This window comes from Rissa tridactyla, chromosome 3 (assembly GCF_028500815.1).
Source record: "Rissa tridactyla isolate bRisTri1 chromosome 3, bRisTri1.patW.cur.20221130, whole genome shotgun sequence".
NCBI classification, from domain to species: Eukaryota; Metazoa; Chordata; class Aves; order Charadriiformes; family Laridae; genus Rissa; species Rissa tridactyla.
Window position 1 is genome coordinate 24,466,430 of NC_071468.1, and position 27,743 is coordinate 24,494,172.

General features: G+C 39.8%; 1 protein-coding gene across 5 annotated transcripts in view; it reads left to right on the forward strand.

The window, feature by feature from the left end:
• Nucleotides 1-27,743, forward strand: part of PTPN14 (protein tyrosine phosphatase non-receptor type 14) — a 129,692-nt gene that overhangs the window by 67,279 nt on the left and 34,670 nt on the right. For all 5 annotated transcript variants that reach the window (XM_054194490.1, XM_054194488.1, XM_054194492.1 and 2 more), the window contains exons 4-8: nucleotides 17,671-17,768; nucleotides 20,020-20,087; nucleotides 22,918-22,988; nucleotides 24,713-24,800; nucleotides 27,266-27,354. In XM_054194490.1, the coding sequence (XP_054050465.1) occupies nucleotides 17,671-17,768; nucleotides 20,020-20,087; nucleotides 22,918-22,988; nucleotides 24,713-24,800; nucleotides 27,266-27,354 (414 nt within the window). The remainder of the gene's footprint in view (nucleotides 1-17,670; nucleotides 17,769-20,019; nucleotides 20,088-22,917; nucleotides 22,989-24,712; nucleotides 24,801-27,265; nucleotides 27,355-27,743) is intronic.

Genomic DNA, 27,743 nt, shown 5'->3' on the forward strand with positions numbered 1-27,743 from the left:
TGGGAGAAAGGCAAGCTCTGGGATTCATGGCTAGGTGGAGGTAGTTGTGAACCTCTAGGGAGTCCTGAGTCCCCAGGGATCCCAGCTTTCTTCCACTGGACAAGACTGTGGATGTGTCCTGGAGTAACTTGGTAATGTCGACCCTTCCCCCACCACCACCCCTTTCTTTCTTCAGCTGCAGAAATTTGGAACGCAACAGCAACACTCTCAGCCACCCCAGCTACTGTCTAGGAGCTCATGTCGCCCAGGCAGGGGAGCAGCTCTGGAACTGCTTGCAAGCTGGATGAGTCTTAAGAGCCCTGGGTGGCCACCCAGGCTTAGACAGTCTGGGGTATTTGCATTTTGGGGCTCCTTTGATGGTTTTATTGTTTTGTTTTAATTATTAGACTTTTTTAATATTAGTGGCTACTGCAGCATAAAAAAACACACATTAGGCTTGTAACTTGCCTTGCTGTAAACAAGCTGATACTTAATTAGCTTTAATGTTGTTTTTAGAGGACAGCAACAACAAATAATGTGCAGTGTTTGCTTGGGTCTTCTTGTGTTCATATTACTGCAGCATATGCGTTGTTTTGCTTTTCAGTAATATTCTTGAGTTGGTTCTTTTTGGACGTGTATTTTAGTGGATGTTTAAACTTTGACTTAAAAATAAGAACTCCTTCAAGGCAAACGTAAGATTCAACATTAATTCCCTGTTTATAAAATAATTTGCTGAGGAGGGCAAACCCTTCTCCCAGCTGACTTTCTTCAGTGAATGGGGAGCTTGTTCTCTGTGTGTTGGTTATTGAAAGCTGAGCTCTTTGTGCCAGATATTTTAAGAAACTGTTGACGCTTAGATCTAATCTATTACATTATACTGTGCTTTTAGACCAGAAAGTGAATGTGTTTTCATGTGTGTGGTTGGGCAGTACATATGTAGCAATTCCAAAAAATAGTGTTGCATAACTATAAATACAGCGTTGGATACTTCAGCCTGCATTCTTACTTTAGTGTGTTTTGAAGGCAGTGGCTGTGATGGTTAGAAATGTTGTAAGAGGAATGTCTTGGCATTAGGCAGTATCACATTTACATCTGATCATGAGGAAATAATACTTATTTTATGCTCTGGCGCTTAGTCACGTGTTCTTACGTATCCCTGTCCTGATGGGAACTATTAGTATGTTCAATTTTAGTAGAACAGATACTTTTGGAGTACTCTAGACTTTTTAATTAGGCTCTTTTAAATGGCAGCAAAGGTTACATTTTTAGTTTCTACTCTTCTCATATGATAAAGATACGCCATTTACACATGGTGCCAGAGCTTCCTCTCTGGTCTTAGGTAGACCAGCTTGAATCCTTCCATGCCAGTCATGGTGGTGGAGGCATTTGTGCTTGGGAAAAGGCACTTTGTATCATCCTTTCCTGTCCACCTGGGCATGTGTGCTGTTGGAGACACTTGCTGAAGTGGTGGTTGCATGGCCTGAGCTTGCATTAAATGCTGAGCAGCTCTTGCTGACTTCTGCTGGGGGGTGAAGCATGTGGATGGCTTTTATCATTGTTAGGAACCAGAAATGATTTTTTTGAAAAATTGTGCACCTGGGTAGAATGATGTAACAATTTTATTGTCCATGCTTGTGATTTTTATTGAGTATGTTTGGATCTTCCTTAAACTTTCCAGCTCTTGAAATGAGGTAATGATATGAATTTCAGTCTGGGATTTTTTTAGATGTTCAAAACAAAACTCCATCTAGATTGGTAATGCAGCAAGGAAATAAAGGCATGAGAGGTATGACTCCAAGTACTCTATAGCTTTCAAAAACCAGTAGGAAAAGGAGCACCTAGCTTTACCAAATAAAGAAGTATTGTTCTTCAATAATAGCATGGCTTTGAAGGTGATTGATTTATGGCCCGTGAAACTTCAGAGATTACAGTACATTAATTGTGCATCAATTTGAGAAGTGCAGAGGGAGCCAGATAGATAGAAAATGTAGGTATGTGCAGCAGGACACAGAAGGAATCATAGAATATCTCAAGTTGGAAGGAACCCATAAGGATCATTGAGTTCAACTCCCTCCTGCTTGCAGGACTACCTAAAACTAAACCACAGGACTGAGTGTCATCCAGATGCTCCCTGAATTCTGAGAGGCTTGGTGCCATGACCACTTCCCTGGGGAGCTTGCTGCAGTGACTGACCACCCTCTCACTGAAGAACTGATTCCTAATGTCCAGTCTGAACTTCCCCTGACATAGCTTCACTCCATTTCCTCATGTCCTATTGTTGGTCATCAGAGGAAGCAACTGTTTATGATTAGGACACGGCTGCAAACCACCATGTTAAAAATGTGTCTTGAATTGCATAGGACAGTCAGGATTGAACGTTAATTCCAGAAGGAAGAGCTGAAGGTCTATGAAAATGATTGAACCTGGTATTTAGGACATTTTATGGTCCATAAAGAGAAGGAAATAAATGAAGCATTTTGAAAGTTGCTTTGGAGGGCTAACCAACTTCTGATGCGGCAGAGCGTCTCCTGCCTTCCTGCAAGGAAACAAAAACCTTTAGAGTGGCCTCTATGTTTATTCTTTGATACCCGACAGTTGAAACGGTGCTGAGGCTAGAAATCTGGCCTTCGGTTTTTATCAGTGAAGAGCTTGCTTTGTGTGTGAAGCTGCATGTTTGGATGACTCACAACTACCGCTTCTTGTTTCTCAGCCTGCGAGGAACCTGTCCTCACCGCCGTTGGCGATAAACACTTGTGTTATGTGGATCACTGGGATAACTTGGAGTTATCAGCATCAGTTCTCTTCTATTTAAATCCTGTCCTTTTTGGCCCTTGGCTTTTCCCAGTTAGATTTCCCAGCGTCACACACACATATGGTTGCGTATTCTTAGTATTGTTAACATTACCCGTTTTGTGCGTGTGTGTTTATGGAAAACTTTGAAAGGTTGCTTGCATGATCTGAACGTGTCCCCTGTTCTTGTTTTGTGTTTGCGGCACGTGATCTTAAATAGTTTTGAAAAGTGATTTTAAATCATGCTGTAATTGGCAGTAGAACCACCTCATGAAAACTGCAGTTTGCTTTTTGGAATGAAGTGGAAAGTTGCATCCTGCTTTCTTTGAACTGCAGGCTGTCTTAAGGTGAGAGGGGGTGAGCATATGGATAGTAAGCTTCTGCTTACGCAGCTGGAGGATTTGACAGAAGTTGTATTTAACAACATGGCCCAGCTAGATCTACTCACACTTGAAGACTCTACAAATAACCTTCGGCTAGGTGTTTACTCTCAAGGACTGTCAGGCTTAAGATAGGATATAGAGATACAAAATGACAAACAAAAAACGGACTTTGTGTTATTATAGTTTCATTTCTAAACAGAAATAATATTCTGTAGACTTGAAATTCAAGTCTAATGTTTCCTGACAGACAGGAGCACGCTGCCATCACCATGATGGACAGGGGGTTCCCTGCCACCTTCGTTGCCTTCTCTCTGAAGCAAATAGCTTCAGTCGGCAGGTTTCTGTAAACTTAGTAAAGAAGCTTCTGCTGTAGTGGCTGTTGGAATGACTCTCAGTAGGATCAGTTTTGATGGATATTTTTTTTTCCCTGAAGTTTGTCAGTGTATTGTTGTTGTCTTAAACCAAACAGACACAACTAAAAGCAAGTAGAGGGATTTTTTCCTGTTTCCTGAAAGGCAGAATTGCACCTTTCACTTAGACTTCATCATGTTTGGCATTGCATGAAGAGATAAAAGATAATTTGAACTGAATTAACTGTCACTAGGTTTGGGGGTGAAGTAGCTATTTATTTTTTGGTGCACATATGTGAAGAGTAAACTTCTTTAAAGCTAAGATACCTTTTAAAAAAATAATTTTTTTTATCTTTGTTTCATTTGCTACTGGCATCAGGAAGAGATTACAGTAGTTGATGAGGTTTTCTTGTACCTTAAAAAATGAAAGAGCAGCAGAGGCAGGAGGATGCAGTTCCTTGGCTTTGCTATGCAGCAGTTACAACATTTAAAAAATTTGTAAGGACAATATTGTTTTCAAATGGGAATGCTACTGGTGCTGGAAAACTGGCAGCGTTTCAGGGCATCTGTTAGATTGTCTTTTCAGTGTTTCCAGTGGTCTCAAACAGCATCAGAGGGCTTGATTCTGAGCTGCTAGGCGGTGTTAGTGATGTCTCCCATTGGGACTGGGCACAGGTAAGAATATTTAGGGTCTGGAAGCACTTGGTAAGCGTGATAGTGGATGCAGTTCAGTTCTGTGGGTGTGTTGTTGCATTACATCGGTATAAATGTTGTATATACAGGCATCCCCTCTGAACTGGTAGGTTGCACAGAGCAGAGGACTTGGTTTGCAGCAGCATGGAAGAGAGGCAAGAAGCAATTTGCTGGCCTAAAAATAGCCCATATTTTAATACACTTTTGTAAAAATAAACAAGCTTATGGAGTTCTGGTATCAAACAAGTGACATGCTGGTACTGGAACTGTTTCCTTTTTCTTCCATAATTGAGGAGGAGAAAGAGAAAAAGAAAATAAACTCTTGTTGCCCATAAACTAGAAAGAACATTTGCATAAAATGAGAGAGTTTCAAAGTAAAGGCCAAATGATGCTTGGTTACTTATGAAAGAGGAACAGCTTATAATCCACTTCACTTGCGATTTTTCCCTACCAAAGCTCTGCCCAACTTTTCAGAGTTTGGTTTTGACCTTTTTTTAGGGTCTTTCTAAGCCAAGCTTTTCTGGAAGAAGGCATTGTGCATGTTTATGAATCTATTTGTCATATTTTTAGGCAGAAGAAAGGAGCGAGTTATTTCAGCAGATATCTCTTTAATTTCTCACTTGTGGCTAACAGTGAGGAGTTTGCGAGTTATTCTGAAAATTACTGAATACATAATGTCTGTTCTTTTACTGTTCTGTGAAATTTTAGTGTAATAGGTATACAGATAGTTACGGTCATGGGGTGATTTTGCCTTCCCTAGGAAAAAAAAGATGTTTTCTTCAATTTTTTTGATTTATGGGAGAAAGGATAGGACAAGTGGAAAAACAGAAAACACTTGTCATCCCTAGCTGCTTGAGTCACAGAAGTGCCCATGAGCCTTTATGCATCTCCTTAAATGAAGATAAAAGGATCATTCCTCATCTGATCTATGAACTGTGCCGCTTACTGCCTTTGTCATTTAGACTATTGCAAAGTGCTTGACTGCCTTTTTTGCCCCTTAAGGTGTAGTAGCAATGTATGTCATTGCAGAGTGAGATTGCCCATTCATTAAGGAGCACGGTGTACACAGTGAATATTATGGTGTACCTCGTAGATTGGTATGCTGCTTCTGACTTGTCTCCTAGTGTCGTTTAAGGCACTGTTTTTGACAGATGAATATATTACCTAGATTGGACCCAATATTCTCCTGTTTATCTTCCCACGTGATGCAGTAGCAGTGACTAGCAGTTTCTCCTTAGGGAAATGCAGACTGCTATGGGATATACTACTAAAAGTTTTCATAACTCAGACCCATCCTACCTCAGTCATGTAGTTTCTCCTGATGAAGCTTCAAGAATGAAGGTTGCTCTAGGCTTTCTGTGTAATCAGTGAGAAGAAACAGGCACTTCCACAGCATGATTCAGGATTCCTCTACTGTGCATCGCTTTCTGCAGGTGATTCATTCTCTCTTTTCTACCGCATGTTTTGAAAAGGGAACTGCGGCTCGCTGGTCTTCTATTTAGAAGTCCCAGGTAGATGTTTGAAATTTGTCTACAGCATCAGAAAGAGGGTCAAGACAGTAGCAGCAACCTGTGAGAAAACAGACCTGTTCTTTTTGATTGGTGTTTCTAACTGCTTTTTAAATTTTGAGAATTCAATAGGCAGTGGAAATCTTGGTTACAGTAGCACTGTCAGTCTTCAGTTGCATTTATTGAATTTTGGTGGTTGCACTGCAGGCTGGAGCAAATTTCTTCCCTTATAGCTGAGACACCACAAAAACTGGTCCTAAACATATCCTTTTTCAGGGAGCTGAATACCTTTAAAGTTTTTCGCCTTGCTGGCAGGGTATAAAGCTAAAGGAGCTGCAATTGGATGTCAGTACAATCCTGAAGTCTCTGAATGTGTTTAAAAGAAGCATTTGTGTGGAGGCCCTTATGCAGCTGAAAATCTCAACAAGAATTTGGCAGAAATCTCGGTGTCGGAAGATGGCAGATTCCTGTGCAGTGAGATGTTTACTGGTTCACTGTTTTATCTTTGGCAGCTGCTTTTGCACTTGATATCTTCAGCTGTTTTTGAAGCTTTTACAAAGAATAATTATTCATTTCATGAAACGGATCTACTTTACCCACCCAACAGGGCACTGATTCACATATTTCTCTGGCAACATCCCGTTGTTATCAGAGCTATGTTCGCTTTTGCAGGGTTGCATTCACTAGGACGTTAGAACTTCCTGGGCCATGGTTTTATTGCATGATTTACTGATGCCTCGGGTGACTGTTTTCAACGATCCCTGTGAAAACACTGGGGTCACCAAGCTCTTTTGGAGGTGGAAACATGAGTTTTCCTGTTTTCTGCTGTCGGTGAGAGCTAATGTAGGTGTTTCAACAATCTTTTCATAGGAATATGAGTTATTTTACTGATGGCCTGTAGGCAACTTCATCGTGTCACATTTCAAGCACTGTTTTCTTATTACCAGGACAGATTACTGTAAAAGGCAGTCGTCACTGGACTGGATTTTAGCTTCCTACAAGGTAAAATTCTACTAAATCGATAGAGGTTTCTCAGACCTTGATTATGTGAGGTTGGGATACTACTTAAAGGTTTTACTGATAGGGTTTTTTAATGAGTTCCATGAATTCATGAACAAGGTTTCACTGCAGGCTACTGGAGCATTTCTTTTTTTTTCTTTTTTTTTTTTTTTCCCCAAAAGTTCAGGTTAAGCACACATTCTGTAAATTTAAACGTGTTCACTTGCTCTTTGAATACAGTAACACGTGAATACACTGGCATGCTGCTCTGCACTCACAAACCAGTCATTTTGTGATGTGCTTCTGGATGCTTACATATACCAGTGGACAACCGGTATGCATATATGTTCACTCTGTTCAACTAATGCATCAGTGTATACAGTGGTACATTTAACCAGAAAAGGCTGGTGGATTTGTGTTATTCCAGAGGTTAGAATCCTACTGGAGGAGAATATTTAAAATATATATTGAAAAATGAGACAGGATTTATGGGGTGTATATAATGTTTTATTCCTCCAACTGGCATAATGCAGGAGGGAGGGGGGGGAGCACGGGGCAATTAGAACTCTTCGTGTTTGTTTTTTTGTCCAAAGAACAGTTTAGAGTTAAGCCTGTACTTAGCCCATTTTTTAGAAAGAGTTATCTATCTATTTTCAGTGTTGCAGAGTATGAGCTAGAGTATACATATGTTCTAGTTAACTCACCACATTTTTTTAGCATGATATTCTAACCTGCTTGGCCATTAACCTGGCTGGCTACCAGGAGAATTTTCAAACTGTTGACTCATATTGCTTCCATATGTAACTTAAACCACCTTTTCCCACAGTGGAGACAGCTTGAAGGTTAGCTGCATTTTCTTTTCAAGGCAGGGAACAGCATATTTTGAACTGAGTCAACACATATGACTAGAGAAAGTAAATCTAAGCTGTTATTAACTTTTTGGGGTCTAATCTCATTTTTGCTGAAATCTTTACTGCTTCCAAATTGGGAAATACCAACAGGCTTTTTATTTTTGTGCTCCTCTTCCCTGTGAGGTTTAGTAGTCTTCAGCATACATAGCTGTGGCTCATCTTTTCATTTTTGCATCTTTGTGAGGATGGAGCTTCACAGCTGCCATTATTTTTATGTCATCTAAGGATTTGGGGGCATGAGTTGCTCTCTGTGCGTGGGGCCTGATGTTTTGAGGATGTGACTAATTAACTGGGAAATGACACGTAGGCTGCATGCCATGCCATATTATGGAGGACCTATATGTAGGTGGAGCTTATAAGTGGTTGGAGTTCCTATTTGTAGTCGGAGCCCATGTTTTGCATCATGTAGCAAAGGAGGGGGGTGATGGCTAGTAGAACCGCTATAGAGAGTGGTACTCTGCAGCGTTGTCCCTCTGATTTTGCTGTCGAGCCAGATGGCGGCTTCGCGTGCAAAAGCCCCGCACCAGAGCAATAGCTGCCTCTGGCACACACAGCCCAGGCTGAGAAGAAGAAGCTCTGGGACCCTGTGTGGGGATGGGAGGGAGAGACAACATTAACAGGAAAGTGAAGGTGGAGGCAGCAGTTGTGTGAGACCTTGTAGGTTTGCACTTAGAAAAAAAACCTGCTGAGTACTGGTATTTGTTTTTCTTACAGACTGCGCAAAAAAAAGTTGAAGGAAGTTTAGCGAGAGCGATATTTTTCATAGGCTTTGATATCCATTTGACCTGGGGACCCTACTGAGGGAGAGGCGATCTGAGTTAGTTACAGTTCTAGGTTTTGGTTGGTTTTGGGTGGTTTTTTGGTCTGGTTTTTTTTTTGTCTTGGCGGTAGGATAGGAAAATGATGATACTTGTCTTCCTCTACAGCACTTGAGATCTATCTGTGAAGAGCAGTATGTGGCCTTGCTGCAATTCACCTACCTGACTCAGTTCTGTTCTACTTTTATTTTTTATCATCAAAAAAGAAAGTAAAGTTAATAAGAAAAAATAAAGTCTCCTGTATTGTAATCTTTGGATGTCTGTAGCCAAATTCAAGTGTTTTGCTCAGTTCAGGAGACATGAGCTCATAGTTGTGCACGTATTTAGGCTTAACTGTGGGTAGCCTGAAGTCAATAGGACTGCCATGTTGAACAATAACACTTTCAGAATGTGCTCAAAACCCAAACCAGATGGCTACGTGGCGTTTTTCAAAGTCCCAAATGTTTTATTCTAGTGTTTCCGTGTAATATTTCTGCTTGCATTGAATGTTGGGTTTCAGCTGAAAATGCTAAAATACAGATTTCTGAACACTATACGATTTTGGTTATTTTGCTTTACTTTTGCAATCCCACTCCACCTTTTATAAGGATGAATGCTGTGGTGGTGTCACCAGGCCTGGCTTTGCTGGGCTCCAGCTTGCTGAGACCAAACATAGCCCTTGCTGAGCGAGAGGGCTTGGAAGACAAGAGAATACAGCTTCCCCCATTTTTTTACTCTAAAAGGCATGTTGGAGTTTTGTGCTGTATAATTCTTTAGGTATTTGGATTAACTCTGATAAAATTATAGGTGGTTGTAAGGGAGTATATTGTGCTTATAAATTGTTGTAGGGCTCCCTGTAATTTGTTATAATTAATTCAAGAGTTCAAGGGCAGAAAATCAGGATCAGGTTGTGGCATGCCTTCCTTTCTTGCTAAAGCATGCCATTACTGGCCTTTTTATTTAAGGTTTAACTTTGTGTTTGTGGGTTTATTTGAACTCGAAGTATCCAAAAAGTATAATACAGTCTCAAAAATAAAGAACAAGTACAGAGGATGGACCTGTTGCGGTTGGGGGGGTTCCTTTTTAAACATAGAGAAATTGGTGGATACTGTAAAGCTGCATCTGCTGGCTAAGCCTCTCGCGTAAGGAGTGTGTGTTTTGGAAGGTTTGTGTCACGTCTGCAGGCCACAACAAGGCCTGGGTGCATGTCCCTGCTTGTGGCCCATCAGAAATGGCAGGAAAAGAAAAACACTCATGGAGCACTTCTTTTCAGTCCAAGCTCAGTCTTCTGCTGCGAATGAGAATGCTGAGTGTGATGCTGTTATCTCGTGTCTAACTGCTACGGGTTTCATTAGACATCCATTTAACACTGGACATCATAGAGCCACAAGACTTTGACACGAGGCTATCCTGGTTATGTGAGAGGTTATAAATCGTGTGTTACCTTCCTAAACAGTCCCATGTCCATTTGCAATACATATATTCTTTACTTTTTGAATGCTCAATTTTGCTGTAGAAATTTGACTTCATGGACTGACTCACGCCAGAAAAAAAAACTTATTGCTCCTAAAATGCTCACACTTTGCATTTACATTTGAAATCTTCTGCCAGCTGTGTAAAGAATTGGTGGAGGTCTGAAATTTTAATAGACTGTCTTTCAGGGAACGTATGCAAACGAACAACCTTCCAGTAGTAAACTGATGAAATAGAGGTGCTAAACAACAACTAAGCAGTGCAAAATTCTGATCAGACTGTTTTCAGGTGTGCAAAGGTTTTCATGTTCTAGTATCCTTAGCCAGGAGCTGACTGTGTAGCCAGACCTTAACCTTTGGAAGACATTGGCCTTTGGTAGGAACTTCACTGGTGGGATGTGGTAGCTTACCTTTCATTGTGTACCTCATCACAGCTCATAGAGCAAGCCAGCTATCAGACTGTGTATTGTTTGTCCTTATGCTCACAAGTTACATATCAAAACAAACGGAAAGTGACCGCCCTTGTGAAATTAGCCTGTTTTAGCCAAATCTCCTTTTCTCCCCTCCAGCTGTAAACTGTTGCTTTTAAAGAGAGAGATTGAGCAATGTGGAAGTAGGTGATATGAACTGTCTTTTGATCTGTCCTCCTTTTTTCATTCCTACGTGTGAAAATGATGCTAACCCAGCATTGTTCTGTCTCGTCAGGAAGGGGAAAAGGAATGACACAAATCTTTCCATGTATTTAATTTATTTTACTTTTAGTTTAAGTCATGTTTTCCATCCAGCTGCTGGAGGAAACCAGGATGTAGACAGTTGGATGCTGCTTTTGAACAACCAAATTTCTCGGTTACCTGGAGCTAACTTTGACCTACCTTATCAGGTTGCTGTGATCAAGGAGTTCCTACTCAAGAAACTGTTATGACTGTGTTTTTAATATTGGCATTGACAGTTTGAGCTTCTGAAGGAATTTCCTCCTGCGTGTGTGACAAAGGCTCTTTCGTCTCCTTCGCTCTTTTTTTTTCCTGGCAAGTCTGCTGATCTTTCTGAAGGTCTGTGACAGGGTGTGGTAGACTTGTTCTCAATAATACCCTTCTAAAAACATTACGCTTTAGTAGTGGAAGCACAGCCATTGCTTTTTATATTCTACCACAAATCCCAGATAAATGGCTATTGTCTAGTACTGCCAAACGTCAGACTTTCCCTGCGAGAGAAGTTGATGAAATTCCAGAGCAGTGAGCTGGAGATGTTCTGTTTATCAACACCATCTAAGTTTTTTACAATGGCAAAGACAAGGCCTTAGCACTGTGTTACTGACAATGACATCATCAATGTATGTACCTCTTTTTTTTTTTTTTTTTTTAAAGTGCCTTTAGATTAAGATGTGATGATTGAGTCATTGCATCTAAAATGTGTTTCAGCATGCTCAGGCCCAGAAATCATAACACCATCTTTGCCAATATACTTAACGTTGTATCTGAAAAGACCGGTCTTGTCTGCCTGCCTGCCTTGCTTTCTTGCCATATCAAATCCAGTCCAAGTTTGCAGTCAGTTTTCTTACAGTATATTGAGTGACACACATGAAATAAACAGCATCCAGTAAATAGCACTCTGGATTGAGGCTTGGGAACAAAACCTAGGTCTTCCAAATCTGCCCTGGTTTCCTGACCAAGTTTACTCGAGTAACTGCACCAGTGCTTCAGATACTCTTATTTATAAAATTAGGCCAATGATCATTAATACTATTTAAAGCATGTTTTTCTCAGAAAAGCAACCAGTAAGAGTTAAGTAGTATTATCATTGTCTTAAATATGTAACAAATAAATAAAAATAACCTTTTGGTCATTATCAATTAGTTCCTTTGATTGCCTGTTGTATAGCTGAGTCATTGGCTCATGTAACTCAAAGGCTGAGGCAATATGAAAGACTGTGTTTAAAATAAAAAATGGGTTTCTAAAATGTAGCATATAGCTATCTGTGGAATCCTGTTGCTAAATAGTATCAAGGCTAAGATCATAGCAGATTTTATGGTGCGAGATGAACAATAGACACATCAGTAGCAAAGCTAATGCTTAAAATAATTTTAGTAAATGATAAAAGGCCTCTGTTCTGGAGAAACTGCTTCCCCTGTGGGCAGATTATTGCGTAAGTGTACATTGCAGCGTCTCTCCTCAGAAGTATATTACCATACTAAGGTAAACCCACATGAGCTGAGTCGGACTGTTGTTGTGATTCAATGAGACTTTTATTGTGCTCCTAATTTTAGAAGATCATATTGTAGTCTAATTGCAATTCTTTTTTTGAAGTTGGAAAAGAGCTGAAGGTCTTGAGCTAAACCACTTGTGGGCCAATCTGTTTCTCCTTTGAGTCTTAAGAGACTTCTTATTTTGAAGATATGCAACGGTAAAGCAGTTCTCTTTTCCTCCAGAGAAGAAGTTAAACTACATAGCTATGCAGTTATCCAATAGATAGGCTTGATGCCAAAGAGGTACCTAATGAGTTATAAAAAAGTCAGTCATGCTAGTAATTGCATCATTAGAAACAATTTTAAAGGAATTGTACCTCTTGGGTAACTAATACATGTTTTGTAGTGCTTTGTGTATTTTCAGATACAGTTTCAATACCAATAAATATTTACCTTGAGTGTAATGCATTTATTCGTACTGGCTTGAAATTTCCAGAAAAACACACTGACTGATAAAAAGTTTTTTAAAAGTGTTTCCTGCTGCACTAGAGATAATGTGTACATTCCAAACCCTTCCTGTCCCTGATGTACAGAGAACAAAAGTAAAACCAGGGGAAAATAATATTTTCAAACAGTATTAATCCTTATTATCTCAATCCTGTCACCTTTTCGTGTAAATGTATAGACATATGTATGTGTATGAAATATACATTTAGATTGTAAAACCCTGGGGCAATATGTGTTTTTTGTTCTCTTCTGGTACATTCCCTCGTGGAGTTGGATGCTGCTTGATTGCTAAGGCTACTGGGTATGATAGTCTTGAGTAATTATTAGTGAAGTATTTGTCTTGTGGTTCTTTGGAAGTCACTAGCAGGAAAATTGTGAAGATGCAGTGCACCAGTGCAATTTCTCTGCAAAACTAACCCATATTCTTACTTTTCGAAACAATCCTTTAATTTGTCCACAAAGATCTCACTTCCAATATTGATCAGGCCAGGTTCTGCATGGCTTATGGTATCTGAAACATTGGTTATTGAAGAGAATGGAAATCAGTAACATTGAGTTATTTTCTGCAAATGTAAAACAGCAACAGAGGTTATACATCAGATAAACAGTGGTGATGGAAGGGTACAATGAATTCAGTGACACTGTACAAACACCCACGTTCTTTTTTTTGAAGTGATCGGAGAACAAACACGAATCCTGATCTTGGGAGGTCTATGCAGAATTGTGTGGGCAAATGGAGTTTCTCTAAATTTACACAGCTGTACCCAAGTCTGAATCTGGGTGTTGCAATTAAATTTTAAAACAGTACCCTTATCTCCTGCTTACTAATACTATTTGGGGTTTTTTTACTCTGATATAGTATGGATTGCTAAAATACAGATGTTGATTCTGGCGTTCAGATGTTGTCCAGTTGCAGCTTATTTACTTTATAAAAAAGTGTGCTTTTTGATGCAATAGATGCAAATATACTTTTAATGTTTTCTGTGTTGGCTAAATAGAGTTGTGGGAAATGATATGCTTATAATTATGGCTTTGTTCAGACTTGTTGTCCACTCCCATTCCCCTTGGAATTAGCTACAGGCTGGCAAACTGTAGTAGCCTTTATTATATTGAATACACAACGGCTCTGCGAAGAATGTTTAACCCAAAACGAGCAATGAAGGTGTGAGATTTCAACGCTCAGCCCACTTGGCTGTGGGTGTTTCTTCTGCCTTGCACTCCCCTAGTATGCCAGAATGGCTCTGTGATTGAAGCTTTGTAAGTCTTAATTTTGAATGTCTTGCCTTTTATTATTTGGGGGTGCAGATTGCAAACTTCTCATTTTGCTCAGTTTCCATTTGCTTTCCCAACTAAACCACCTAATAGGAGGCTTATAAAATGCATATTTTTATCTGCTGTTCTGGAGCAGCTTTCCTTGGTGAATCTACAGCTGAATCATTTTTAAAATGTTTGATTTCCCTCAAATTACAGATCTCCTTTTGCAATCCAAGCAAACAAAGAGCAGTCTCAGCTAGCGTAGTGACATAATAACAGCATTTAACGTAATTTCAGATGGAGGAGCCTCAGATCCTTGACAGAATATGGGCCAATTTCTCCTCTCTGTTGGCTGGGCAGAGAGCCTGACCACAGTTTTGCAGCCACAGCTGAGCCATGAATCTGTGGCTGGTAGAGCTATTATAATCTTCTAGCAGAGCTTCCTCCAGGGTATGCTCCTCCTCTTCCTTGACAGTGGAGTTAGCCACTTCAGTTTGTGCCTGGGGAGGAGAGATGTCCCAGTTCGTGTCTTATGTGGCCACAGTGAAGGGAGATGCCAGGGGACACCTTAGGTGGGTGACCCTTGTGAGTGTCAGTCCAGGGGTTGAAGATGAAGCTGGTACAGACATAGATCGTCTCCAGTTTATCTTGGCATTTCCATTGAAAAAGGGGTCAGAGCCATAGCAGGTGATTGCTTTTCAGTGCGTTTGCCTGTGTACGGTGAAAACTTTCTCCATGAGATTTTTCCTGATGGATACTCTAGTTAATATCAGAGAGCTAATTAGATACATCTTTCAAACTCTTACTGTGTGTCAGTCTACAATATATAATAAATCCTAAACTCTTATTCTAATAGTGTTAGTAAATGCAATGCTGTACCATAGTATTGTAGAATATTCCTATTAAAATTATTAAACGTGACTTCTTTCTAACATTCAGAGTGAAACACCTGAAAATGAGCGTCTTTCTCATAAAGTGGGTGCTGACTGCTGTCTTAAAACAATTTTTCTGAAGTATTGGCAACTAAAATTGCAACTAAGACCCCACATCACTGTTTCTTCTGAAAGCCTTGGTCATAATATTTGATACTACAGTAACTGCATTGACATCCTATTTTTCATTATAATCTTTTCTAAATAATCTTCATAAATAATCTTTTCTATAGTTTATCTATAGTTTTGTGGGCATTGTGGTTGAAATCATGGCTCCCTAAAGCTGGTGACATTCTTGGCTTCTGTAGCGCTAGGCTGTCACTATAAGATTTTACATTACTTTTACTCTCATGTAATCTCTTAACTTTGTGTTTATTTTAACAGTAGCTCTAACTATGGCAAATGTGGATTTTACTTTTCTTCTGTTAGACTAGAATATGTAACTCATGCATATATATGTAGCATTGACATCAATAGCCTGCTTTCAGGATTACAAGTCTCGAAGACCAGATTCAGCAAACACTTGCTCACCTGCATACTTGATAAAGCAGCTTATGTCAAGCTTATATGAAAGCGTGCGTGTTTTCAGAATTGGGATTTAGTCCTTGCAAAGAAGTGGAAACAAGTTGATTTGTCTCTTGGACCGAGCAAGAGTGAAACCTGGGGCTGAAGCACAGGGCTCAAGCTGAGAAGCTGTATGCTCTTTACACTGCCTCTCTCAATCAAATTTCAAAATCCCCTGAAGTTTTAATCTTCATTAGGCTCTGTGAAAGCCAAAGCTAAGCATTTTAAATGAGATTATATTTTTCCTGTTTGAAAATGTTCTTCTGCCTTTTGTAGGAGAGAGGGGAAGGGGAAGCCTAAAACCAGTAACCCAACCATTACTTTTTAAACACACGTAAAAATTGCAAACTCCGAAGGGCACTTTTCAGACATGAAGAATATGTGCAGAGGCCTTCCCTGAAAGGATTTCTCTGCCCTGCCACGCTTGTAGCCTCTGAGCACCCTGCCGCCTTGAGAGTACGGGGCTGGTCAGAGCATTGGTGCTGTCTAGTGGCAAGTTACTGCATCTCACATCGCTGACAGAAGAGTTAACTGAAGAAAAATGTAAAATGCTGCATTTGATTAATAGCCCTCAAAGCATGGCTTAGGGTTATGCTGAGTTTGAAGCATGTAGGTATTTTCTAATGCCTCCACACAGAATTAAACGGTAATATTTTCAAGTATAGTTAAGGCAGTGCCATCCCTGTAACATGGGTTACAGTGGTTCCCCTTTCCAAGAAGGAAAGGTTAATTGCGTTGGTACTGGGAAGTGACTTACACACGCGCACACACATGTGTCTGAAATCGTTAAAACAAGACCAGAACAGTTTCTTTGCTGTTCCCAAAGGTTCAGAGGTAAGGTCAGCTGTGGTGTGCTGGTTGCAGCCTAGTCCAGTTAGGAGTTTACTGCCCCCAGCCTTTCTGACAGCTCTTTGCTGTCTGCCTTGCAGAGGGTGCAGTCTCTGAGACTGGCTAGCATGCTTGTGTACCATTTCTTTCTGACGAGGTTTATCTCAAGCAATTATTTTTTAAATCCATGCCATTTTGAGGGGATGCCTTTGTGTTGGCGGGGTGAGCAGGCATGCAGCTGAAGGGAGCAGTGACCTCCTAACCCGGTTCAGCTGCAGCGAGACCGGCATGTCTGGTCACAGCCTGAGAAACTCCTCTTCTGTATTTTTGGGGGTCACCCAGGCGCATCAGTTGCTGTCAGCAGGTCTGGGGGCTGGGTGCGTGAGGCTGTGAGTGCACACGTGAACTGTGGCTATGCTGGACTCAGACCTGATAAGTTGTTGCACGTTGACTGAGAAGGAATTGTGTTTCAACTCAGTTGGAACAGGTTGCGTATGTCTGCACCAAAAGCTTAAGCTGATGGACGCGAGATCATTATATCGCTGTAACTCAACTGTATTTGATTATTGGTACATCAGTGGCTGATATGGTGTCCTTGCAATTGGGACTGTAATTTCTTCAGCTGCCTTTCTTGCCCTTGCCTGGTTTTACTGCCCATGCCACACAGGTAGCTCGAGGGAACATGCATTGGTGCCTGTACAATAAAAAGCTGTGGCCAGTTAATGAAGCTGTCTCCACTGGACTTTAACCTGATATGCCAGAGGGACTGGTATGTATCCCTGCTGCTTTGGCCAGTGCTGCTGTGGGTCTGGTCCAGTTCAGTGGATCGGGAGGGATGCACAGATGGGGACAGTAACTCGTTAAGCTTTTTTGTGGAAAGCTTCTTGTTTATCTATATCTACTCTATTGCAAATATAAGGTGAAATGTGTGAGTTCTGTCACTGTGGTTGAAACTAAAATAGTTTTTCTTGTGATTAGCTGCTGCGGGTCATCAGGTGCATTACATTAGAAGCTGGCTTTGCTTGACTTGTGTGTCTAAGTCATCCTTACAGAGGAGAGATGCCAATTTGAAAAACTTCTATATGGGCCATAGTTAAGGTTATGTCGTAGGCCAAAGTATATTGCTAATATTCTGTTTCTTCTATCAAAATGGGGACACTGGAGCAAAAGCAATAGAAGAAATATGGAACAGCCTCTTTTTGTATTGGTGATTGCATGGTCTTCAGTAACCTCTACAAGATTTATGGAGGAGGTAATCCCAGCAGATGTCCCTCTTCTATGTGGTCTAGGGAACACAAATTAGAACTTTTTATTTTCCTTTTCATCCACCTGGAAGCACTGCACAGGTAGGGATCATGTTGGTTTCTTTTGGTAAGGTGGAACTTCTGAAGGCAGGCACAGACTGCTGCTTAACAGCCTGACCTGTTTGTGGTGCACTTTTCTTGCTTTCAGCAGTCCTTTGTTGTACAAATGTACAAACGTATAGGTGTTCTGATTTGTGCTCTTTTTTTTCGTTTGTAGATATCAGTATTACCTACAAGTGAAAAAAGATGTTCTTGATGGACGATTGCTTCCTTCATTGGAGCAGGGAATTCGACTAGCTGGTTTGGCAGTGCAAGGTAAGATGACGTGACCTGATAGCCCTTTTCCCACATTAGTGTTTTTGGTTTGTTCTATATGTTGATTGGGCACTAACTAAGGCCTTGTGTGACTCCTACTCACAACAGCTGGGTTTTCTATTGATTTAAAAGTGCATAGGTGGACTGCTGCTGATAAAACACTCACACCCTCAGGGAGGGAAAGATGGACCACATCACAGCGTTCAACTTCGCTATTTCTAAAATCCGTGTTAGTGAATCTGAACAAAACTCCAGTTCTAACCCCAACCACGGAGTACTTTGCAGAGTGAATTTGCTTCACGTTCTCTGGTTTGAAATGCAATTACATCAAAGAGCACAGCAGCAGCTTTAATTTTGCCTTTAATTAAAAACTCATTTTGCTGTATAGTGTTATCTGAAGTATGAAAGAACACATGACCATAATTGTTATGGGAGTTATAAATTATTAATAAACTACTTCTTACAACATGATTTTTGTTCTGAGCCTCCTAAAGACATCAATAAAAATGAGATCACATAATGTATATGGGCAGAGGAGGAAGCCCTGTATTTGGAGAAAGTATGTTTGAGCCCATCCATGACTGACTATGAGAACCTAAGATAGTGTGTCAGCAATCATGCTCTGGGCCTGTCCTCTGATGAGAGAGAAGGGGGAAGTATATATATAAATAGCAAACATGAAGATCTGATTCTTGAAAATTAAAGGTTCAAAGGAGATCAGTGTTAATGTGATCTTCCTTAGGGCAGTAGAAATTCTGGTTTAGTATCTTATTTCTTGGTTAAAAATTGAAGAAAAAATGTTTCCTGTCAAATATTGAAAACTTTTGTTAATAAAGGAAGCTATATGTATAAGATTCCATAACGAATCTTGCTATTTAAGTAAATGAAATTTTTCCAGTGTGTTAGTTAGGGCTCAATAGATACTGAATATGTTTCACTGGTCCTGTGTTTTTGGAGCTTTTTGCTAACTTTGAGAGTGAGTCAGTCTTTGTCATCAGTTTGAAGTAATCGCTTTTATTCTGAATTTTCTACATAATCTACTATATTTCAAAGACCATTGCATCAGAATGCTGCACCTAATCTTGTTCGCTTTATTCCTGACCTTGTGTTATTCCCTTTGTCCTCTGCATGTGATGCAACTGAAGATATTTGAAATACTTACTTCTTTTAAACTTACAGACTCTGTTTCATGTCCATTTTGATTTCTTTCTGTTTATGTTAAAACATAACTCTGAGGTGAAAACAAAATGAAACTGCATTTTTGGCATCCTGCAATACGTGAAATTGTCTAGAAGCTTTGAAAGAATGTTTAGCTAATATGATTTATGGTGGGAATTTCCAGCTTCTATAATGTGAGGATCTTGTAGATGGCGTTTGATCCAGTTCAATTAATATAAAATAAAAACCTCCTGGCAAGGTATTCTTTTGATATAAGCTGTTGTGTATTTAACAGATAAATATAGGCTTTGTTTTGTTTTTTTTGTTTTTTTTTTTTTTTTTTTTTTTTTTTTTTAAATGTAGCTTAGCCTTTAGGAAGCATTTTCGAAACTCCACAGTTTCAAGGACATTTAGACAAGAATCCTCAGCCCAACGTATGAGTGAATGTGAGCATGGAGATAAGTACCTCTTAAAGACACGTAGAAGTAGAAAAACAAGTAGAAAGGTGTGGGCCAGCCAGTTAAACTGACACAGTGCCTGTACTGTTATATTGGCTGCAGAAGGGTAAGACCTCCCTGCCCTCTCCCCCCACAAACCATCTTGGTTGTTGACAATTTTTAATAGAATTGGCGAGTGGATTTTAACCTCCTAGGCTGTAAAATTAAACATCTTTTATACAATTGTGTAGAATTGTAGCAGAGGTAGATTAAGGTTGGAAATGTTGGAGAAGCAAAAGCATGTACCATTTTTAAAGAGGGTGAGCAATCCCAGCCCTGTTAGATGGTGGTATTAGTTCAAGAAGGCTACAGAAAAAGCAACTCTTGCACTCGTCATGGTTAAGCATTACAAATGGTCATAATATTAGGTATCAAAAGAGAGAAATTACTTGTTGGCTATTATTTGATCTCTAGTAATAACACTATTATTTTCAGACCTCCATATTAAAAGCTAAAGTACAAGCAGAAATCTTTGTGCTGGGTTGTGGCTTCAGAGAGAACTCGCCCACTTGAAATTAAGCATCTGTGCAAAGGTTGAGTGTGGTCTTAACATGTGTGGAAAGTGCTAAAATGAGTAATTGTGTTGTTTTTTCCAGCGGATTTTGGAGACTATAATCAGTTTGAATCTCATGACTTCCTCAGAGAATATGTCTTGTTCCCTATGGTGAGTTCCTTAACCCCTTCTTTTGTGGTCTTTTATGAATAATTTCTCCATGCCTCAGAGATGGCTTTGTTGATAAGAGGATAAAAGCACCAGTGCTGAACTATTAAGAGTGGAAACAAACTTTGCTCCCCAAAACCTGCAGTTTACTTGACTGTATCAGAATGAATATATGCTGTGGAAATTTAGCCCTTTTTCAGTTCCTGTTAAGCCTCCCCTAGGAATAGGTGTCAACAAAAGAAATGTACTACTTTGAATCAAAAAAGACTTTGCAGCTATTTAGGTGGTGTGTATTAGCTGTACTGCAGTATTAGTAACATGGTGTAACAAGGGGATATGAAGGCTGCTGATGTAAATGTTGTGTCGCCGGAAAAATCATGCAGCCTTTCCTTAAGAGAATGTGAATTTACATCAGCTGACTATTAGACTGAAGTGAAGCATGAATCAGGTCTCCAGGGACTGTCCTGTAAATTTATTTCAAATTTACATTGGAAACTAGCAAATAATTTGAATGCTGAGGGAAGTGTTTTAGGTCACTAATGATGTTCAAAACTCTGGTGACAATGCCAAGCACTTGTAATCCATGACATTGAGCCTCTCTGGGAGAGTAGATTAAAGAAAAAAAAGAAGCCTGCTGAGGTTAAGGCTGGCTTTATTTTAAATGAACAGATCCATCAACACAAGTCTTGAGTGTAAGCTTCATAAAGTGTAAAAGATCTTGGAATTCTTTCTAACTGGGGAAAAAAAATTTGGAAGTGGGGTGGGGTTCCCATGCCCTGAGTGTAGCTGCCTAGAAGTTAAGGCATCTGGTTTCCCTCTGCAATTAGTGGAGCGGTAGAGAGAGAATGATTCATCTCACTGTAATTTGAAGGCTTGAGAAAGGCACTTCCAGAAGCATTTCATCCCATTTACCGGTGCTCTTTGTACAGGAACTGCAGCAGATAGTCCATTCTGAAGTCCAAAAAGGTGACAGCTGCACAGTGTCTTGAAGTGAAAGTGCAATTTTGAGCTGGCAGACTGAGTTCAATACCACCTGAAAAAGAGAGTCATCAGGAAGAAGGGGAATTTATGTATAGAGATCTGAATGTTCCTTGTATAGCTAGAATGTGGTTTCACTATTGACCTTTCACTAAGAAACTTCTGTTAGCCTGACTGGTGGAGTAGGATTTCTTTGGTAGGCCGCCTTAATGATGATGTGTATAGTTGATGGATTATGAAGTCGTGTACGATAGCCTAAGTGGGAAAGAAGATGGCTGCAAATACAGACACAGATACGTGTTGTCAAGCTGTCACTTTGTAAATTACTGAACTTCCGAAAAATAACCGAGATTGTTTTTCTATTTAAAGAAAAAAATAAAAAATAGAGGAGGGTTTAGGCCTCTAGATGAGCTTTCAGGTGGTTAATTTCTATGTGGTTCAGCAGCAGTTTACTCTTTGGGCCCATCTCCTCGAACCTCTATTTTTTAGTCCGCTGCCTACATGGTGTTGTGGTCTTCTGTTTTGCATGTGCTCACTTTGTGGTGTCTTGCCTTTCAGCCGTGCTACTATTGCTAAATTTAACAAAATCAGCAAAGTCTGCTTCCTACAGTCTTCAGAAGTCTACTCTTAGATCAACTCTAGACATTTCTTTAACTACTTGTCTTTGCTTTTCTGGGGAGGAGCGGATAACGTAGTAGTAAATATTTCACTGCAAGTTCAGTGACAGTTGCTAAGTGCTGCAGATATAAACTAGTCCTGAAGCAAGTGGGAGGATTTGAGTGAATCTTGGGCGTAGAAACAGCCCCCAACAAGAACGTTGCTATAAATTCATTAGTGAAGTGAGCTGGTGGATGAGGGAGGGGCAGCTACATTTGTACTGTTTGATCTTGTGAGGCTACAATGTGTGTCAAACGGCATTTCTTCAGCAGGGAAAAGAACAAAGTTATGTACACAGTACACCCCACAGGTGTGTAGCTGTGCATAGGCATGCACCATGCCATTTTTCATTAGCACGCTACCACTTTCACATTTTTTTGTGGCAGAAGCAAATATCAGAGGGAGGGCCCCATTGAGCAAGAAACAGGCAGTGTATTTAAGTACATTACATGCAGCCTTAAGGCTTTTTTAAATAAAAAGAAGAACTTTGAGGTTTTGCAAGAAAGTTTTTCAGCTTCCTTTTTTTTTTTTGCCTTGAATTTATGAGCAGACTTCCTTTATTAACTTGCTCCCAATTATTTCAGAATTGTTTCTACCACACATTATTAAATTTGCAGAAGATAAAAATTTCTACTCAGAAATGTGTTGCAAGCATAAAGTACATTTTATTACATATTTGAAGAGGCAGCAAAACTTTCAGTCCCTTTTAACATGGTGAAGGTAGTGCCTGTAGGCTACAGGACAGAAAATAGCCATGACTGGGTTTTCCACTGTCTGCATTATTTTGGGCTGTTTTAAAAGGTATATATTAATTTGTGGACTTCCAAGTGTTTTTAAAGACTTGTTTGGTCCTTATCCAGGAAAAGATCCCTTATTTGCGCTCTATATTCTGTTCTCTATTTTGGAATAATAAGCACCTTACCCCTATTTTTAACAGTATCTTTTTACTCCCCCCCACACCCCGCAAAAAAAAATAATATAAAAAGCTATAAAAAATCCAGACTCTTGTGTTCTCCTTGCAGATTTTCAGCATCCCATGCTCTGAATTTTCAGTGCAGTTGCTGATAGCTTCTCTCTCTGTAATTACTCGGAAGGGTAATTACAATCCTGAAACATCTGCCATCATAATTCCTGTCCTGCCTTTTGTCATCTCTCTCTTTGGATAACTAGGTTTTGATGCTGCTTCGTCTTTTTACAGGACTGGACCCAGGATGAAGCTGTCTTGGAAGAGCTGACTCAAAAGGTTGCTCAGGAGCATCGAACTCACAGGTGAGCTTGACACGTTAAGATTTGGATTATGTTTTTTTTATTGTCATCATCTTCCTAGGACTTTCCATCCTCCCTAAGCTTTTCTGGCAGGAGTAAACTAGTCTATCTTCATGTTACTATTATGCTACATCTCGCTAGATTTTTAATTAGTCTGTTGCAAAAGATTATCTGCCTCTTGTGAACACAAAATGGCTGAGGAACTTAATCCCAAATAAATGAGCATTTGCACCATAAGGTTTAATAAGCATGTGTAACACTACTTGCACTATGTAGTAGACTCCTTTGTCGTCTTGGTTTGACTGAAATCCTCATGGTGAAAAACCCTGTGACTTGATCGGAGGTGGTCCAAGGATCTGTCTGAGGTTTTTCTCTCATTCAAGAGAGAGGGGGCGATACATATGCTCGCAATGTAATGGAAATGAGAAATAACAGGAGCTGGGTTTTAAGTCTAGTTGTGGAAAAGATACAATATGCTGTTACTAGTTAATAAGCTAGGAGTGTATGTATTGATGCTTCAGTACAAATACCCTCTTCGTAAGCAGGCTTCTTCCGTGTCATCTGGATGTTTTGGTAGTGGAAGTACTCAAACCTCTAGAGCGTTGCTCTTAGAAAAAATGGTGGTGTCTATATGTTATTGGAAATAATCTTTTGTGTTATATTATGAATGTGCATTTAAAACTTTACTATGACAGTGACATGACTTCAATTTTATGTGAAAGGTGCAGCACTCCCATTATATGACAGAAAATGGTTGTAAAGGGGCAAATACGAATCTCTGAGTCGAACATGATTCTCAGTCTGAGTTAGAATGCAAGCTTGGGCCTTTGATGCAACCAGCTTCCAAGCTGGCCATAAAGCTGCCATGAGCTGCTTGTGCGATCTTGGTTAACTCAGACTTGAAAGGAAAGATTTCCCTTCCCTGCTGTGCTCTTTAGTGCTATTTCTGCAACTCAAAGAGCAAATACCTATCCTCTCTTCAGTAAGTAGATCACATTCCACCTCCTTTTTCTCCCTCTTTCTCCCAAGTATTTATCCGGTTCCTATATTTCTGTTTGTAAGCTGTGGTAAGGAGGAGCAAAGAGGAGAAACATTAATAGTGTCCTTCTTTTGGAGCAACCTGCAATCTATTCTGACCTGCTTTTGAGAACTGAAATTTCTGAATTCCTGAGCTGTGACAGCAGCATGTGTAGACACGTGTGTAAAAGTTTTCAGGTGATCTGTTCTCGATTATGAAAGAGAACCTGCTCAACATTCAATTTAGCACCTGATTTTTGAACAGCCAACATGAAAATGTATGTCTTCCCTTTTAAGACATTTTAAGCAACTTCAGTAGATTTGTATACTATTTATGCAAATTAGGTCCCTTATGGCTCAAATTTGCCATCCAGAACTAGACACAATCTAATGCAATGTCCTGATGTTGTAATAAAGCCTGGAAAATATTTGATGTGTGCAGAAGAAACTGAGTAATGTGATCAGTTCAGTTTCTTCCTCCTATAATTTGAACTGTGCTTTGTACCTTACCTTAGCAACATTCAGTAAAATTCCTCCCCTTGTTGATTATGATCCTCATACTGAAAGTTAGTTTTGTCTTGTGCATTTCTACGCAGCATCTCCAAAGTGTCTTCTGAAGTGGTTTGTGAATATCTCTTTTTTTTTCACCAGTATTTTTTGTGTACGTATAATACTGAACCATTTGCTGCCTTTTGTTACTCTAATTGCAGCGGCATTACAGCAGCAGAAGCTGAGCTAATGTACATCAATGAAGTGGAACGCCTTGATGGGTTTGGACAGGAAACTTTCCCTGTGAAGGTATGTTAGTGTATATTATAAAAGAACCTCTGAATCAAACAATGCAGGAGTTTGCAGCAACCTTTGGAACACATGCAAGTTGTGTTTGTCCAAAAGAGATGGGACTTGTTTCACTGTTCTGGAGCGTGAAATGACTGCTGGTAGTTTGAATGGACATTGCAGCGTGAGAGTATGTTAGGCCTGTAGTGTTACTTCTCTTCCACCAAAATCCTTTTCATAGAAGAGGTTGCTATATGCTAGGGCCTGTTCACTCGGGAAGCAGAGGTGCTCCTTGCTTTTCTTTGAGTGCTGTCTGAGGGAGAGCAGCTGAAGCAAATGAACCTTAACTCTGGTCTCCTTTAACAGGATAGGAAGATAAGACCTTTTCATATCTTTCTAAGTGGCTATTTACCAAGCATTAACTTTACCTTTCCTTGTTTTCTCACATGTGCAGACAGGTCCTCCAGACATTTAAAGTTGAGAGAAGGTTTCAAGGTTTATTTTGCATTTTTAGTCCCTTTCCCTTTGCTGGAAGCCCCTTTCTGCCATGAATGGTCTGCGTGGCCTTATGGAGTACATCCCACCATGATAAACTTGTGCTGAGAAACTGAAACCTGCCATTACCAACATGACCCATTTCTTTTTGCTAAGCAACTGGCTGTCAGTTTTTCTGCTAGTTAAAGTTGACTTGGAATTTAAAAACAAACCAACCAAACAAAACCCCACACCAAACAAAAAAAGCTTTCTGCTGAAGTCAAAATTGATTTTTTAGCCAATCTCAAAATTGGGCTGCAGAGGAGGAGCTAAATGGCAAAAAAAACGAACCCCTACCCAACAACAAAAATTGTGGAAAGTTTATTGCCAATGAATGAAATCAGTGTTTTCCTCAAATTAATTTGGATTAATGCTGCATGCTGCTGCAAAAGATTTCTGTGTTGGGATTGTTATTAGATATTACTGCATGTCAGTAAGATAAGTATGAACAGTGGACTGGATGCTCTGCAAAACTGCAGGAAGAGGTTACCTTTGCATCAAAGAGCAGCGTGCTGGCCTTGTAGACAAACAGAATTGCATTTGGAGGGAAAAAAAAAAAGATTTCTCTTTTGTTCCTGTTAGAAAATACTATTAGATATATGTTTCTCTTTCTTTCTATATAGATGTATGTATACACACACATGTGTATATGTGTACAAATACATACATTTTCCCCAACGTTTTCCCAATCTCTTTGCCTTCTAAAGCTGCCTCTGGAACAAGGCAGAGGAATGTGTAGTCCTCTAATCAGACTAAACTGAAGACTGTTGCTTGTAGGACCTCTGCTGTCTTGTATATGTGGAAGAATGCGGGTCTATGCGGCACTGAGAATCTGTGCACAGGCTAGGCCTTGAAAATTGGCATCCATCATTTGTTTGCAAAAGGCCTAACACTTAATAGTTAGAAACAGATGTAGATACTCCATTGTTGCCTTCTGGGGATCAAGTATAGCAAGGCCAGGAGAGCAGCTCTAATCTGATCTACTAAAATGCAGGGATGCCTGATGGTTTCTAGAATTTGCTCATGTGTAGTGCATTGACTTCTCTCATATCCTTTCTTCTAGCAGATCTTTTTTAACCACACTCTTTGTGTTAGCATGATTTTTATTTACCACTTTAAAGTGTGAATCAATTACTATATATGCAGCTGAGGGGGACTTGCTTTTGTTGATCAGTGTAGAAAATCTCTTTGTCAACAGCATTAAGCTTTTGTAGCAAAAAAAAAAAAAAGCATTTTTAAGAAAACAACTGATTGCAAAATGGAACAGGAGCACATGATGTTCAAACAGGAGGCTACAAGGAGACATGGGTAGGCACAAAAACAATAGAACTTCTGAAAAACAATGCACGAACAGTGGACATTATGTGGTACATGAAGATGAATATTTAATCCAATAATGGAAAAACAATGGAGGATGTATCTGTATGGAGATAAAAGTACTGTCTAGAGTGACATGCTGTGAACTTCTACACGGAGTACTTAAAGGAGGAACCGTGAAGGGTACAGCTTTTGAGAAGGATTCCATCTCCAGGTGTGGTTTTCTGAAATCTCGACATGTTTTAACAGGTGACTGGAGAAATGCTGTGAATGTGAAAGAGGACTATTGCTTTTGGTAGTCGTATGGGCTCTAGATAGCTATAATCACAATGATACGGAATGTGGGGTATTATACAATGAATGCCAGTTTGTGGTGTGTGTGGTGTTTGGTGGAGGAGAACCTTGGGCTCGTTTAGACTTCATCTGTTTTCACTAATCAATAGAATGAATCTAGTTAAGTGTTAACTGCTTTGAAATGGTGAAAATTGGAGTCCGATCAATCAGCAAAATACAGATTAGTCAAGGGTTAGTCCTGCATTCAGTCTGAAGACGGGCTTCTGTTTGGTAGTTCAGCGTGCATTTGCATGTATTGGCAAGTTTCTTTATTAAACTAAATATGTATCCTTTCTCTGCAGGATAATCATGGAAATGACATACACCTCGGTATTTTCTTCATGGGAATCTTCATAAAAAACAGAATTGGAAGGAAAACTGTGATTTATAGGTAAAAGCTAGGGCCTTCTGTATTTAAAGCAAGTTTCTTTTCAGAGCTCCACGTGTGGGGTTTATGTGGCTTCAATAGGGCCAATCCTCTAACTAAGGAGTAGTCACCTTGCTGTTTTCAGGATTGGCCTCTTGGCTGTAAGAGATGTGATAAAGAATAATTTCTGATGTCTGTGAATGGGTTTGACGGCAAGAAAGATGTAGTTGTCTGTCATGTATCTTGTTCTACTTACAAGGCTTTGATCCCTTTTCTTTTCTTGCCTTTATGTCTGCTGCTTTGATGCTTCTGAATGCAAATCTGTTAAACCTCACGGTTGGCAGCCTAGGCACTCAACATTTCTGAAATTCTGGTTGCCATATTTAGGTGCCCCACTAAAAAAAAAGCTGAAG